General features: G+C 35.6%; 1 protein-coding gene and 1 pseudogene across 9 annotated transcripts in view; one reads left to right on the top strand and one right to left on the bottom strand.

Moving 5' to 3' along the window:
- Nucleotides 1–14,848, top strand: part of CCDC150 (coiled-coil domain containing 150) — a 96,679-nt gene that overhangs the window by 25,979 nt on the left and 55,852 nt on the right. For all 9 annotated transcript variants that reach the window (XR_002074798.2, XM_019428325.2, XM_019428328.2 and 6 more), the window contains 5 exons: nucleotides 373–465; nucleotides 4,019–4,126; nucleotides 8,709–8,833; nucleotides 9,076–9,253; nucleotides 9,806–9,874. Coding sequence is in view for 8 of the 9 variants with exons in the window: in XM_019428325.2 (XP_019283870.2) it covers nucleotides 373–465; nucleotides 4,019–4,126; nucleotides 8,709–8,833; nucleotides 9,076–9,253; nucleotides 9,806–9,874 (573 nt within the window). In the remaining variant the exon portion in view is untranslated. The remainder of the gene's footprint in view (nucleotides 1–372; nucleotides 466–4,018; nucleotides 4,127–8,708; nucleotides 8,834–9,075; nucleotides 9,254–9,805; nucleotides 9,875–14,848) is intronic.
- LOC109254425 (uncharacterized) lies at nucleotides 6,795–7,204 on the bottom strand (annotated as a pseudogene).

The following is a 14,848-nucleotide window of genomic DNA, read 5'->3' as shown; positions in this document are numbered from 1 at the left end:
GAAAATCACAAGATCTTACTGCTTAGGGAAAAATATTCACCTTAGCAGAATTTTCTTAAGGATGCTAAGTAAACATTTACATTACGGTTTTAGGCAAATTCTTTCTAGTTTGAAACTCAGTATGAGAACATTTTGTAAACAGCTTTTATAATTTGTTTAAAAAGAAGTTTGGGAGTTGAAGATACCAAGATTTTTAAAAATTCTTTGTAAGACACTTGTCTATATTGATCATTAGAATTTGCACTGGTATATGTGCTGCTGAAGGAAGCACTAGAACCTGAACTCATACTAAAATACAGAACATGTATTTTGGTAGAGATATATGTAATAGTTCTTATGTGTAAAAAAGGAGAGATTACTGTTTTTTCTCAGAATATGCAGATGTCTTTCAACAAGGAACATGAAGAAAATGCATATTTGAGGACTGAAATACTATCCCTTCGTGAAACATCAGAAAAAGCACAGGTAGATCTTATCGTATCTCTAACTTCTAGAGGTTATTTAATTTTGTTCAATTAAGGAATCGAGAACCAAGATTAACCCTAATTATATAAATTCATACCAACACCGTAGGTATAATTGACATATAACTTTGTATTTCTGGTATACAACATAATGATTCAGTGTTTGTGTACATTGAAAAATCATCACCACGATAATTCTAGTTAACATACATCACCACGTGTAGTCACAAAAATTTTTTGCTTGTGATGAGGACTTTTAAGATTCACTCTCTTAACTTTCAAATATGTAGTACAGTATTAACGATAGTCACCATGCTATACAGTACATCCCTATGACTCACTTATTATATAACTAGAAGTTTATGCCTTTTGATCTCTATTACCTCTCTCCCATCTCTTACTCTCCCTTGTCTCTGGCAGCCACTTACCTCTTTGTATCTGTGAGCTTGGTATTGTTTTTTGGTGTTTTGCTTTTTGAAGATTCCACATATATTGTAAATGAGATTATATGGTATTTTCTTTCTCTGGCTGACATATTTCACTTAGTATAATGCATTCAAGGTCTCACCATGTTTTTGCAAATAGCAAGAGTAAATTCTTTTTTTTGTGGCTAAATAAATATAGATATGTATACCACATTTTCTTTATCCATTTATCTGTCGATGGACATTTAGGTTGTTTCCTGATCTTGTCTATTGTAAATAAGGCTGCAGTGAACATAGGGGTTCATATATCTTTTTGAGTTAGTGTTTTTGTTTTCTTGAGATAAATACCCAGAGTGTAATTGCTGGATCATATGGTAGTTTGATATTTAATTTTTTAAGAAAATTTGGTACTGTAATGCACAGTGGTAGTATCAATTTACATTGCCACCAACAGTGCACAAGGGTTCCTTTTCTCCACATCCTCTCCAATACTTGTTATTTCTTGTCGTTTTGGTAATAGACCTTCTAACAGATGTGAAGTGATATCTTATTGTGGCTTTGATTTGAGTTTCCCTGATGATTAGTGATGTTAACATCTTTTCGTGTACCTGTTGGCTATCCGTATGTCTTTGAAAAATGTCTATTCAGGGGTGCCTGTGTGGCTCAGTTGGTTAAGCATCCAACTCTTGATTTCAGCTCAGGTCATGATTTCAGTGTTTGTGAGATAAAGCCCCTCATCGGGCTCTGTGCAGACAGAATGGAGCCTGCTTGGGGTTCTCTCTGTGCCCCTCTCTCTGCCTCTTCCATGCTCTCTTTCTCCCAAAATAAACATTTTTTAAAAATGTCTATTCAGATCTTGGACCCATTTTTTAATCAGATTTTTTTGGGGGGTGCTATTGAGTTGTATAATTTCTTTATATTTTGGATATTAACCCCTTATCAGATATATTAATATATGATTGCAAATATCTTCTCACGTTCAATAGGTTGCCTTTTCATTTTGTTGATGGTTTCCTTTGTTGTGCTTTTTAGTTTGATATGCTCCCACTTGTTTATTTTTGCTTTGGTTGCTTTTGCTTTTAATGTCAGATCCAAAAAATCTTGCCAAGACCAATATCCAGAAGCTTATCTATGTTTACTTCCAGTAGTTTTTTGGTTTCAAGTCTTACATTCAAGTCTTTGATCCATTTTGAGTTAATTTTTATGTGTGGTACAAAATAATGGTCTAGTTTCCCATTCTTTTGCATGTGCCTATCCAGTTTTCCCAACACCATTTATTGAAGAAACTGTCTTTTCCCCATCAGAAAAAGCACAGGTAAATGTTCGCATTTCTCTGGTTTTCACATGTTATTTAATTTTGTTCAATTAAAAAACAAAGAACCACGATTGATCCTGATTATATAAATTCATACCATTGCCATCATCCAGATTTTTTATTTTCATGAAATCTATTTCATCTATGAAACATGATCACATTAACTACATCTCCCATTACCAAAGCTCTATGATACATCAGTATATGAGGTATACTGCTAAATAATGCACTAATTTACACTTTGCCTTTGTTTGCTTTATAATTTACCCATTGAATATATATAGTTCTCATCTCGACCTATGAACTTCTAAGCACTTGAGTGCCAGGGCCAATGTCTTAAACTTTCCTTGTATCTTTTATAACAAGTAGCACAGTAGGAACCTAATAAATGCTTACTGGATTGTAGAGTTATGTGTACTTATTTTCTGTGGGATGGTTATTGCCAAATTTAGCTGATGTTATTTGTGTGTGTGTGTGTGTGTGTGTGTGTGTGTGTGTGTGTAGGCAAACAGGTTATTTCTCATAGAGCCAAGGAATAGTATTAATCACTTAAAATAACTGTTGCTAGTACAATTTGGTTACTTCAATGTTGGGATCATAATGTTGCTGTGCTGTCTTTGTGATAAAGAAAATGCAAAATAAATGTGTTCTTTTATAAAATAATAATAAAAATTATTACTGCTACTTTTGCTGTAGTAGTAGTAATTAACATTTACCAAACCCATTCTACATTCCAGGCACAATTGTAAGCACCTTATGTTACTAACAAATTGTAATCCTCACAATAGTGCTACTATAGAAACTTATTATTCTCATTTTAAAGATAAGGAAGTTGATATACAGAGAGGTTTAATAACATAGCTAATCAGTGACAGAGTTATAATTTGAGCTCAAGCAATCTGGCTCCAAAGAAAATTAGCTTGTTCTTTTCAAGGTTCAGGAATTCACCTCTGTCTTATCCCACGTATTTTTTGGTGTATAACTTAGAACTTTAAAGTGCTCCTGAACATGTTCCTAACTTGTGTACTATACATACCACTTAGGCTTCCCAGATAAGTTTTCATTTCTTTTTTGTTACCATTTTTTGAATTTTTTTTAATTGATCCTATAGAGTTATTTGTCCCCATCCTTGAAGAACTTGTTCATTAAAAGATAAGATCCTTTAAAAAATAAAAAATAAAATTAAAAAAATAAATAAAGATAAACCACAGCATGTTAAAAAAAAAAAACATAAGATCCGTGGCAAATACAGTTTGCAAAAATAACTGATAATTAGGATAAATGGTTTCCACAGGAATACAAATTTTACATATCAAAAGACAACAGAATTGTATGAAAGATCTGTTGTACAAAAGAATTTTGTTTTATTTTGGATGATCTGTCTTGTGAAATGGTACAATTATCTATATTTTGCTTTTATGAATACTGTAATTGGTAGCGAAATAACTTAAAACATTTTGTGTTATTAGCTAAACAATTCAGAATGCTCATCTAAATTGGGGAATGAATTTCTATAATCTTGGCATCAACATTGTAAAGTCCATTCTGTAGATATCGTGCTGTGTCTGACCAGTGTCCAGAATTGTGAAGAAACTATTGAATGCTTCACTTGCTCCACCAGATGAACAAATTTCTCCTTTTGATTTAGAATTATGTGGGGTGTTGACTCCAAATTCTGAAAGCGTTATCTAATGAAATATCAATTGGAGGTAGGTTAAATAAATTAGGTTCACATACAGAGTGAAATACTATGCCACCATTAAAAATAATGGAGAAACCTGGAGAAACCTGACATGCTGTACATATCACCTTAGGTTTCGAATGACCAACTGACTAGAAGGTGTTCAGAGCTGCACAGCATGCTTGAGACTGTTAGTATGGAAAATGCCAGAATTATTTCTGACCATCAAGCCATTCTGCAGGTATTCATTTAATACTAGTCCATCTCTGATAGAGTCAACAATAAAACTCCTTGGCTAAGAGATAAGGAAATAAGCATGACCAACTGAATAAATAAAATATTTTAACAATTCCAAGAAATGTTTTTGATTGGCAGTTTTCAGTTTTAATCAAGAGTGGTCATTTAGCCTTATACTCAATACTTTCTTAATGGTTTCTTCTCAAATACTATTACTTTAGGAAAAGTAATTGCCTGTCCTATTGTTTATAAAATCATAGAAAACACTATGACCCTAAAATACTTTTTCCTTAAACACCAGTACTTTCCCATTTTGCTTATGCCGTATTCCATCTGCTGAGAATGGTCTTTACTTCTTCAGCTATTTGAAATTCTGTTCGTTCTTTAAGACTCACCTTTATCAGGAAGCTTGCTCATTCTAAGCAGAAGGGATCAATTTTTCTGTTACCTTCTACTCCTGGGACACTAAACATCGTAATAATAGCTCTCACTCTTTTGGGAGCATACTTACTGTATGCCAAGCATTGTGCTAAGGATTTTACATGTATTATGTCCTTTGATTCTAGCAGCCATTATGTAAAGGAATATTATCTTCATTTTATAAATAAGGAAAATGAGGTTTAGAGAAATGTACAACTTGACGGAAGTCACCTAGCTAGTAAGGGGTAGAGCTGGATTGAAACCTAGGTCTCACTCCAGAGTCACTGTTTTTAATTGTTACATTATGCTGCCTCTCTGTGCATTCTAGAGCAGTTTATATGTATGGCTCATTTCCTGTATAACTTTGTGAGCTTCCTAGAACCAAGGACATTGTCTTATATATCTTTGCTATTTCCCAGAGTGCTAACCACTGCACAGAAAGATACTCAATAAATATTTGTCATTAATTCAACAAGCACTTAGTGTTTATTCAGTGCAGGTATGATGCTAGGTCTAGATGGGATTATAGTGGTGAACAAGACAAAAATCTCTACTTTTGTGGACTAACAATTTAGTAGAATAATTAATGTGACATATGCAAGCAACACTGTCATAAGCATTTTTAAACTTTGGAATGTTACACATTTTATTTTCCAAAGTGTGAAGGTTTGCTTTGCAGTCAAATATTGTTAAGATAAAAGTGTTTTAAAATATGTTTACAAAAGTAATTATTAATATGTACTATACTTGCAAAAGTTTTGTATATTGTAGGTAGAGGGCATATGTGTAAAAATGTTATGTTTTGATAAGTCCAACATGATGAGCCAGAGAAAATAAATTCTACAAAACAGTTACAGATATATATTCATTGTGCTTCTCAAGTAATCACATTTTTTACAAATTGAAGGTTTGTGGTAATCCTGCATCTAGCAAGTCCGTGCCATTTTTCAGTAGCAATTTTCTCATATTGTGCCCTCTTTTGTGCTCTGTGTCATATTTTGGAACATCTCACAGCATTTCAGACTTTTTCATTATTTTTGTTCTGGTGATCTGTGATAATTTGGTCTTTGATGTATTGTAATTCTTTTGGGGCAGCACAAACCATGCCCCTATAAAATGGGAAACTTTATAAATGTTGTGTGTGTTCTGGCTTCTTTGATCAGCTATTCCCCCATATCTCTCCCTCTTCTCAGACCTCCTATTTCCTGAGATCCAACAATATTGAAATTAGGCCAGTTAATAATCCTACAATGGTCTCTTAAGTGTTCATGTGAAAGGAAGAGTTGTACATCTCTCACTATAATTCAAAAGCTAGAAATGATTAAGCTTAGTGAGAAAGCCATGTCAGAAGCCAAGAAAGGCCAAAAGGTAGGCCTCTGGGTACCAAACATTTAGCCAACTTGTGAATGCAAAGGAAAAGTTCTTGAAGGAAATTAAAAGTACTACAGTGAACACATGAATGATAGAAAGTGGTAAAAACAGAGAAGAAGACAAACCATAAGAGACTCTTAAATACAGAGAACAAACTGAGGGTTGCTGGAGGGCTGTTGAGTGGGGGTATGGGCTAAATGGGTAGTGGACATTAAGGAGGGCACTTGTTGGGATGAGCACTGGGTATTATATGTAAATGGTGAATTACTAAATTCTATTCCTGAAACCATTTTTACACTATATGTTAACTGACTTAGATTTAAATAAAATTTTAAAAAATAAAAATTAAAAAAGAAAGTGAAACAGCCTTATTGCTGGTATGGACAAAGTTTTAGTGGTCTGGATAGAAGATCAAACCATTTACAACACTTCCTTAAACCAAAGCCTAATCCGGAGCAAGGCACTAGTAACTCTCTTCAATTCTATGAAGGCTGAGAGAGGTGGGGAGGCTGCAGAAGAAAAGTTGGAAGCTAAGAGAAGTTGGTTCATGAGATTTAAGGCAAGAAGCCATCTCCATAACATGAAAGTGGAAGCAAGTGCTAACATAGAAGCTGCAGCAAGTTCTCTGAGATCTAGAAGATGATTAATGAATGTGGCCACACTAAATGACAGATTTTCAATGTAGACAAAACCTGCCATTGGAAGAGGCCATTTAGGACTTACGTAGCTAGAAAGGAGAAGTCCATGCCTGGCTTCAAAACACAGCCTGACTCCCCTTTTTTCCCCCACTCAGTGTAAGGGAAACTTTATGGAAGCTCCAGGGCCATAGGACTCAGGCAGGAGTCTGCCCTGCAGGCAAAGGAAGAGCTAAGGGAGGGGCCTTATTTGACCTTCCCCTTGGGGCACAGGTTGTTGGTGTGGCTGCATTTCTTGCAGCAGTTGACTGCTCAGGGGTGCAGGTGAGCATAACCCTTAAAGCAGATAATTTTGTCACAGTTTATTTCTGAACGAGCTAGAAGAGGGAAAGAAGGCTCAATGCTGCAGCCCACAGACAAAGCACCAAGTGCAGGGTGAACTCTTTCTGAATATTGTAGTGTCAGAGAGTGCAGCCATCCTCTAGCTGTTGGTCTGCAAAAATCAGACACTGCTGGTTACAGGGGATGCTCTCCTTGTCTTGGATTTTGACATTGACATTCCAAATGCTGTCACTGGACCCATTCTAAAGGGTCAGAGTGAGAGTCGGGGTCTTCACAAAAATCTGCATCTCTACATTTGTTGCTCAGCCACCTTGTTGAAGAGAAAGAGCCAAGCTGACTCTTGTTTGGGGCTAATGCAACGAGTGACTCTAAGTTGAAGCCAGTGTTTGTTGACCATTCCGAAAAATCCTAGGACCGTTAAGAATTATGCTAAATCGACTCTGCCTGTGTTCTATAGATGGAACAAGAGAGCCTGGATGACATCTGATTACAACATGATTACTGAATATTTTTATTTTTATTTTATTTATTTATGTTTTAGAGTGTGCATGTGTGTGAGCAGGACAGGAAAAGAGGGAGAAAGAGAATCTTAAGCAGGCTCCAATGCCCAGCGCAGAGCCCAAGGGCAAGGGGCTTAATTTCACATCTGTGAGCCAAAATTGAGCCAAAATTAAGAGTCAGACACTTAACTAATTGAGCCACCCAGGTGCTCCAATTTACTGAATATTTTAAGCCCATTGTTGTGGCTCAGAAAAAAGATTGCTTTCAAAATATTACTGCTCATTGACAATGCACTTGGTCACCCAAGAACTCCAATGGAGTTGGACGAGGTCATTGTTTTCATGCCTGCTAACATATCTATTCTGCAATTCATGAACCAAGCAGTAATTTTAATTTTCAAGTTTTATTATTTAAGAAATCTATTTCATAAGGCTATAGCTGCCATAGATAGTGATTACTCTGATGGATCTGGGCAAAGGAAATTGAAAACCTTTGGAAAGAATTCACCATTCTAGATTCCTTTAAAAACATTCGTGATTTGTGGAAAGAGGCCAAAGCATCAACATTCACAGGAATTTGGAAAAATGGATTTCAGCCTCACACAGAGCTCAGATGATGGTTAACATTTTTTTAGCAATAAAGTGTTTTTAAATTATGTACATTGTTTTTTAAGACATAATGCTACTGCACACTTAATAGACTACAGTATGGTGTAAACATAACTTGTGTATGCATTGGGAAACAAAATCATTTGACTAGCTTTATTGTAATATTTGCTTTATTGTCGTGGTCTGGAACTGAGCCCATAATATCTCCTAGGTATTCCTATATAGTACTTTTGCTATCACGGTATCTGGGTGCAATTTTAAATATTTTCCAAAGAATTCACACCATATTATTAACATGATTGTCCCTGGAAAGGGGGATTATTTGATTGGGGTGGCGGGAGATATAGGTGAAGAGATCTTTTCACTTTATCTGCATTGATATTTTACTTTTCAAAATAATTGAAATTTTAAAGTACCAAAATATTCTTAATAGAATTTTTTATCTAAAAATATGTTCATGTTGAGTTTTACAGATTTTGCAGCAGGCTGGGTAGACAATGCATCTTCACTCTTGGCTGGTAGAGCCATAGAATGATAGAACTGTGGTCAGGTCAGAGTGGCGACAGAGAGAGCTGAGCATTAAGTTCTTTTTTAAAAAGGTTTTATTTATATAAAAATTTGTCTTTTGTAAGTTAATTCAGTATGATTGGATGATACCCCATCAAATGACTGTCTGGCATCTCAGCTTTTAATATGACTTAAAATTCAGATAGAGCAGAAAATGATGACACAGACATTTCAAGAACAAAACTTCTTGCTGGATGCAGCCCATGCCAGTATCACTACTGAGCTACAGAGTGTTCAGAATCAGAAGACCCAGCTCCAGGAACATGTGTAAGTAAATTATAGACAACTTCTTCTGTATCTTTTATTCTTGCCTTTGTATTTCTTATCTTTAATGAGAACATTTAATTCTGCATTTCTTGGGCCAGACACAAAGGTAAAGACTTTGCCCTCAAGGAACTAGTTCTGTTAGAACATTTTGGTAACTGCTGTCAGGCAGTATGCTCTCCAAGAAATGACTCTATTAAAGAACTCTCATTGAGTGCTCATGTCTCCTTGTTCTCTTCCTACAGGGACCATTTAATCCTTGAGCATAATCAGTGTATCCAGAAAGCACAGGATGCTGAGAAGAGGGCAGCCTTGCAGAAAGAGCTGCTGGAATCAACTATTGCAAGATTGCGAGGTGAATTGGAAGCATCGATGCAAGAGAAGAAGTCCCTTCTAGAGGAGAAAGAAAGACTTCAGGAAGAGGTAGAAGAAGCAGATTTATATTACCTCCTGGTTGGGGTGGTGATCTTGTTCTAAAACTATTTTGAGTGCAAGATAAGAAAAGAAATACAGCCCACTTAGATGCAGTTTGTCTGAGTTGCCCATTAAAGAAGTCTTTAGGTAGCTGATCTATGTTTTTTAGCATGTGGAGTAGTCTGTGCCAAACAGCATGCCCTTATACAGCGTTAGTGAATGTCAACTCATAGTTCACACATCCTCATGTTAGTGAAGGGGTCAGATTTAAAAAATTGATTTCCCCTGAAGGAGTGGACAATGGAGGTTAAGGGGGAACAGCCCTGTCTTCCTATTTAGGAAGGTACCATCAGAGTCTGACATGCAGACGTGTCTTTCTAATTTCAGGGCTATTTGTGAAGTCTGCTCTGCCTCAGAGACTCCCTGAGTGGCCCCTTTTCTGAGAGGATGTTCTATCTCTGCAGTGTAGGTATTAATTAACATGCAGGGTGTGTCTGCTATAGTAGAGACTGTCACCTGCTTTAAAATTGACCCATTTCTTTTTTTCCCCTCCTTGGGCAGGTTAATAAAACAGAGAAAGAAATAGCTCAAGAAAAATGCAATTTGGAAAAGGAATTAGCTAAAAACAAGGTACTCCACATTTTATTTGTTGACATTTCACTGTATTTTATTTCCTTCTGTACCTCTGCCTCCTGTATCAGCTTATCTTACTGAGGAGATGGGTTATTTTGTTGAATACCAAGATGTGGAAGGACAAAGAAGCCCCTGGGCTGGATGCGACTCAGCACTCCAGGCACTGTGGCACAAGGCTGCTTCCAGGGAGCACTTGTTGAGATCTGGCGTTTGCCAGTGAGTCATGACCACCTCTGGCCCTAGTGTTACTGAGTATTTTAGCCAGGAAGTCCCTTGAGAGTGAGCTAATGGTCCTGTGGGAGGCAAAGAGATAATTGCTGACAGAGCTGGGTTTTTTGTTTCCTAAAGCCAATTGGGCTTCCTAAGTACCTATTAGCACCTGTCACTTCATCTGTGAGATACTCTTTTCTGTGTTCTAATAAGATAGAATGGCCAGAGACACAATATAATTCTTGTTAAAATAAAACAAAAACATAGCATCATTTTGCTTGTCTGATTTCATTTGTCTGAGCATAACCTAAATGTAAGTTCATGGGGCTAAAAGATATTTGTTCATTAGGGAAATTATATTAGGCCAAGTGATCATGCTTATACAGGGTCCTTTTTTTTTTTTTTTTTTTTGCCTAATTTGATATTTTTCAAATGTGTATTCATTGTAAAGCTATGTTTTTCTAAAGTCAGACCTATTAAGTTATAATATGCATAGTGAAATTCACTTTTTTTTTAGTGTACAGTTCTGTGAGTTTTGACAAACACATACAATTATATAACTATCATCACAATGAAAATACAGAACACTTCTATCACCTCAGGGAGGCCCCTCGTGCCTCTTTGTAATCAACCTCTTCTTCCACTTCCATCCCTTGACAACCATGGATCTGCTTTTCTGTTCCTTTGGTTATGCCTTTCCCGGAATATCATAAATGGAATCATACAACATGCAGCATTTTAAGTCTGGCTTCTTTTATTTAGCATAAGGTATCTGAAGTTCATCCATGCTGTCATATGTATCAGTTGTTTGTGTTCCATTATATGGATATACCACAATTTCTATACCCATTTGAAGGACATTTGAGATGGTAAATTTTGGCAGTTATGAATAAAGCCTGTATAAATATTCAAATATGAACATGTATTTTTATTTCTCTTGGCTACTTAACAGAATTTGGAATTCTAGATCCTATGGTAAATATATGTTTGACATAATAATAAACCATTTGACTGTTTTCCAAAGAATCTGTACTATCTTGCCTTCCCATCATTTTCTCTGCATTCTCACCAGCTCTTGGTATTGTTTGTCCTTTTAGTTTTAGCCATTCTGACTGGCATAGGGGGGTGTATTATTGTGGCTGTAATTTGCATTTCTCTAGTGATTAATAATATTGAGCATCTTTTCCTCTGCTTGTCATCCACAACTTGAAGTGTCTCTTCAAATCTTTTAACCACTTTTAATTCAGTTTTTCTTATTATTTTCTTACTGTTGTTTTTTTTCTAGAGATTGTAAAACAGTCTTGTATGATTCTTATGTAAAAAATTCTTATTCTTGGGGCGCCTGGGTGGCGCAGTCAGTTAAGCGGCCGACTTCGGTTCAGGTCATGATCTCGTGGTCCGTGAGTTCAAGCCCCACGTCGGGCTCTGTGCTTACAGCTCAGAGCCTGGAGCCTGTTTCAGATTCTGTGTCTCCCTCTCTCTGACCCTCCCCCGTTCATTCTCTGTCTCTCTCTGTCTCAAAAATAAATAAATGTTAAAAAAAAAAAATTTCTTATTCTTTGTATATGTACAAATCTTATATGTGCTTTACATATTTTTCTTCCACTTTATGCCTTATTTTTTCGTGCTCTTTCAAAGAACAGAAGTTTTACATTTTGATGAAATCCAACTTATGAATTTTTAAATTTTTGGATCATATTTTTTGTGTCATACTTTTAATTTTGGATCATATCTAAGAAGTTTTTGCCTGACCTAAGGTCACAAAGATTTTCTTTTTTGCTCTCTAGACGTTTATAGTTTTGGGTTTTAGATCAGGGCTATGACCCATTTCTAGTTAATTTTGGATATCATAAAAGGTATAGTTCAAGGTCATTTTATTTTCAGATGGATTGATTGTTCTAATCCTTTGTATTGAGATAATTAGTATATGATAAATTCACCTTCTTAAAATATACAATTGAGTGATTTCTTAGTATATTCACAAGTCTGTGCAAACATCATCATTATCTAATTCTAGAACCTTTTTATCACCAAAACAAAACCTGGTACCCATTAGCATTCACTCTCCATTCTGCCCTGCCCCCAACCCCTGGCAACTATTGTACTTTCTGTCTCTATGAATGTGTTTATTCTCCCATTTCATATAAATAACATAAAATAGTATGTGGCCTTTTGGGTCTTGCCTCTTTACTAGGTATGATGTTTTCAAGGTATGTCCTTGAAATAGTAGTAAATGTCAATATTTCATTCCTTTTAATGACGGAATAATATTACATTGTGTGACTGCACCAAACTTGACTCAGCCATTCATCAGTTGATAGAGATTTGGTTGTTCCCAATTTCTGGCTGTGAAGAATAATGCAGTGAACATTTGCATACAATTTTTGTGTGTGTAAGCATATCTTTAGGAGTAAAACTGGGTCATATGATAACTATCATTTTGAGAAGCTACCAAAGTGTTTTACAAAGTGGCTGCACCATTTTGCAATCTCACCAGCAGTGTATGAAGATTCATATATTTTCACATTTTCACCTACGTTTGTTATTGTCTGCTTTTTAAAAAATTAATATACCCATCCAAGTGGGTATGAAGTATCTCACGGTGTTTTTTTAATTAAGCTGAAATTCACATAATAAAAAATCAAACACTTTAAAGGGAACAATTCAGTAGCTTTATATATATTTGCAATGTTATGTAACCACCACCTCTGTCTAGTTCCAAAACATTTTCATCACCCAGAAGGAAACCCCATACCCAGTAGGTAATCATTTCCCTCTTTCTTCTCGCCCCTGACAGCAACCAATCTGCATTCTGTCTGTATGGATCTGCCTATCTGGATATTTCATGTAAATGTAATCATACGATAAGTGATCTTTTGTGTCTGGCTTCTTAGCATAATATTTTTGAGGTTAATTCATGTTTTTGTACATTTCAGTAATCCATACCCTTTTACTCCCTTTTACAGTTGAGTAATATTCGCAGTGTGTGTGTATGATGTATATATACACATACCACAATTTGTTTTGTTGATCTGTTCATCTGTTGATAGACACTTGCATTGTTTGCACCTTTGAGCTGTTGTGATTAGTGCTGCTATAAATGTACATATGTGTTGTGCATGTATTTGTTTGAGATACATAGCAAGGAATGGAATTGCTGGGCCATATGGTAATTTTGTTTTAAGTTTCTGAGGAACCACCAGACTGTTGTCCACAGTGCCAAACTATTTTACATTCCCACCAGCAATGTACAAAGATTCCAATTTCTCCACATCCTTACCAACTTTTTTATTTTTTTGTTTTTTAATAATAGCCATCCTAGTAGTTGTGAAAATGGTACCTTGTTGTGATTTTGATTTGCATTTCCCTAATGACTAACAACTAAAGATGTTGAGCCTCTTTTTATGTGCTTATTGGCCATTTGTATATCTTCTTTGGAGAAATGTCTATTTAGATCAGTTGCCCATTGTAAACTGGGTTGTTTTTTAATTGTTCAGTTGTAGGAGTTCTTTATACATTCTGGATGGTAGCTCCTTATCAGATTTGTGATTTGCAGATATTTTTCTCCCATTCTATGAGTTCTGTTTTTTATTTTTTATTTTTTTTAAGAAAGAGCGCAAGCAGGGGAGAAGGGCAGAGGGACAGAGAGAGAGAGAAAGAGAGAGAGGGAAGGAGGGAGGGAAAGAAAGAGAATCTTAAGCAGGCTCCATGCTCAGCCCGGAGCCTGATGCAGGGCCCAATCCCATGACCCTAGGATCATAACCTGAGCCAGAATCAAGAGTTGGATGTTCAACTGACTGAGCCACTCAGGCACCCACTATGGGTTCTGTTTTTAAATTTTTAGATTTTTTGACATTCAGTTTACTTATTTATTTTTTTGGTTGTCTGTGCTTTGATGTTACAAAATCAAAGAAACTGGGAAACTGTTGCCTAATCCAAGATCACAAAGATTAACATTTTTTTATTCTAAGAATTTTACAGTTTTTCATATTACATTTAGGTCTTTGATCCATTTTGAGTTAATTTTATATATGGGTTGAGGTAGAGGTTCAACTTCATTATTTTATCTGTGGATATCCAATTGTCCCAGCACTATTTGTTGCAGAGCTGTTCTTTCTCTTGAATAGTGTTGGCTCCTTAGTCAAAACCCAATTTACCATAGATGTATGAATTTATTTCTGGACTTTCAATTCTGTTACACTGGTTTCTATGTCTTTCCTTATGCCCAAACCACACAGTGTTGATTACTGTAGTTTTGTAGTAAGTGTTGAAATCAAGATGCAAGAGCCTTTTTTTGTTGTTGTTAAGATTATTGTGACAATTCTGGATACTTATATTTCTATATGAGTTTTAGGATCAGCTTTTAATTTTCTGCAAAAAAAGGGCAGCTGAAATTTTGATAGAGTTTGTATTGAATCTGTATCTCAATTAAGGGAGTATTGCAATCAATATATTTTTTTCTTTTTTTTTCTTTTTTTTAAATTTTATTTAATTTAATTTAATTTTATTTTATTTTTTTAATATATGAAATTTATTGTCAAATTGGTTTCCATACAACACCCAGTGCTCATCCCAAAAGGTGCCCTCCTCAATACCCATCACCCACCCTCCCCTCCCTCCCACCCCCCATCAACCCTCAGTTTGTTCTCAGTTTTTAACAGTCTCTTATGCTTTGGCTCTCTCCCACTCTAACCTCTTTTTTTTTTTTTTTCTTCCCCTCCCCCATGGGTTTCTGTTAAGTTTCTCAGGATCCACATAAGA

Source organism: Panthera pardus, unplaced genomic scaffold (assembly GCF_024362965.1).
Source record: "Panthera pardus isolate Hobbes unplaced genomic scaffold, ASM2436296v1 HiC_scaffold_10, whole genome shotgun sequence".
Taxonomy (NCBI): domain Eukaryota; kingdom Metazoa; phylum Chordata; class Mammalia; order Carnivora; family Felidae; genus Panthera; species Panthera pardus.
Note: the sequence above shows the minus strand (reverse complement) of the source record. Positions and strands in the feature narration are given on the sequence as shown.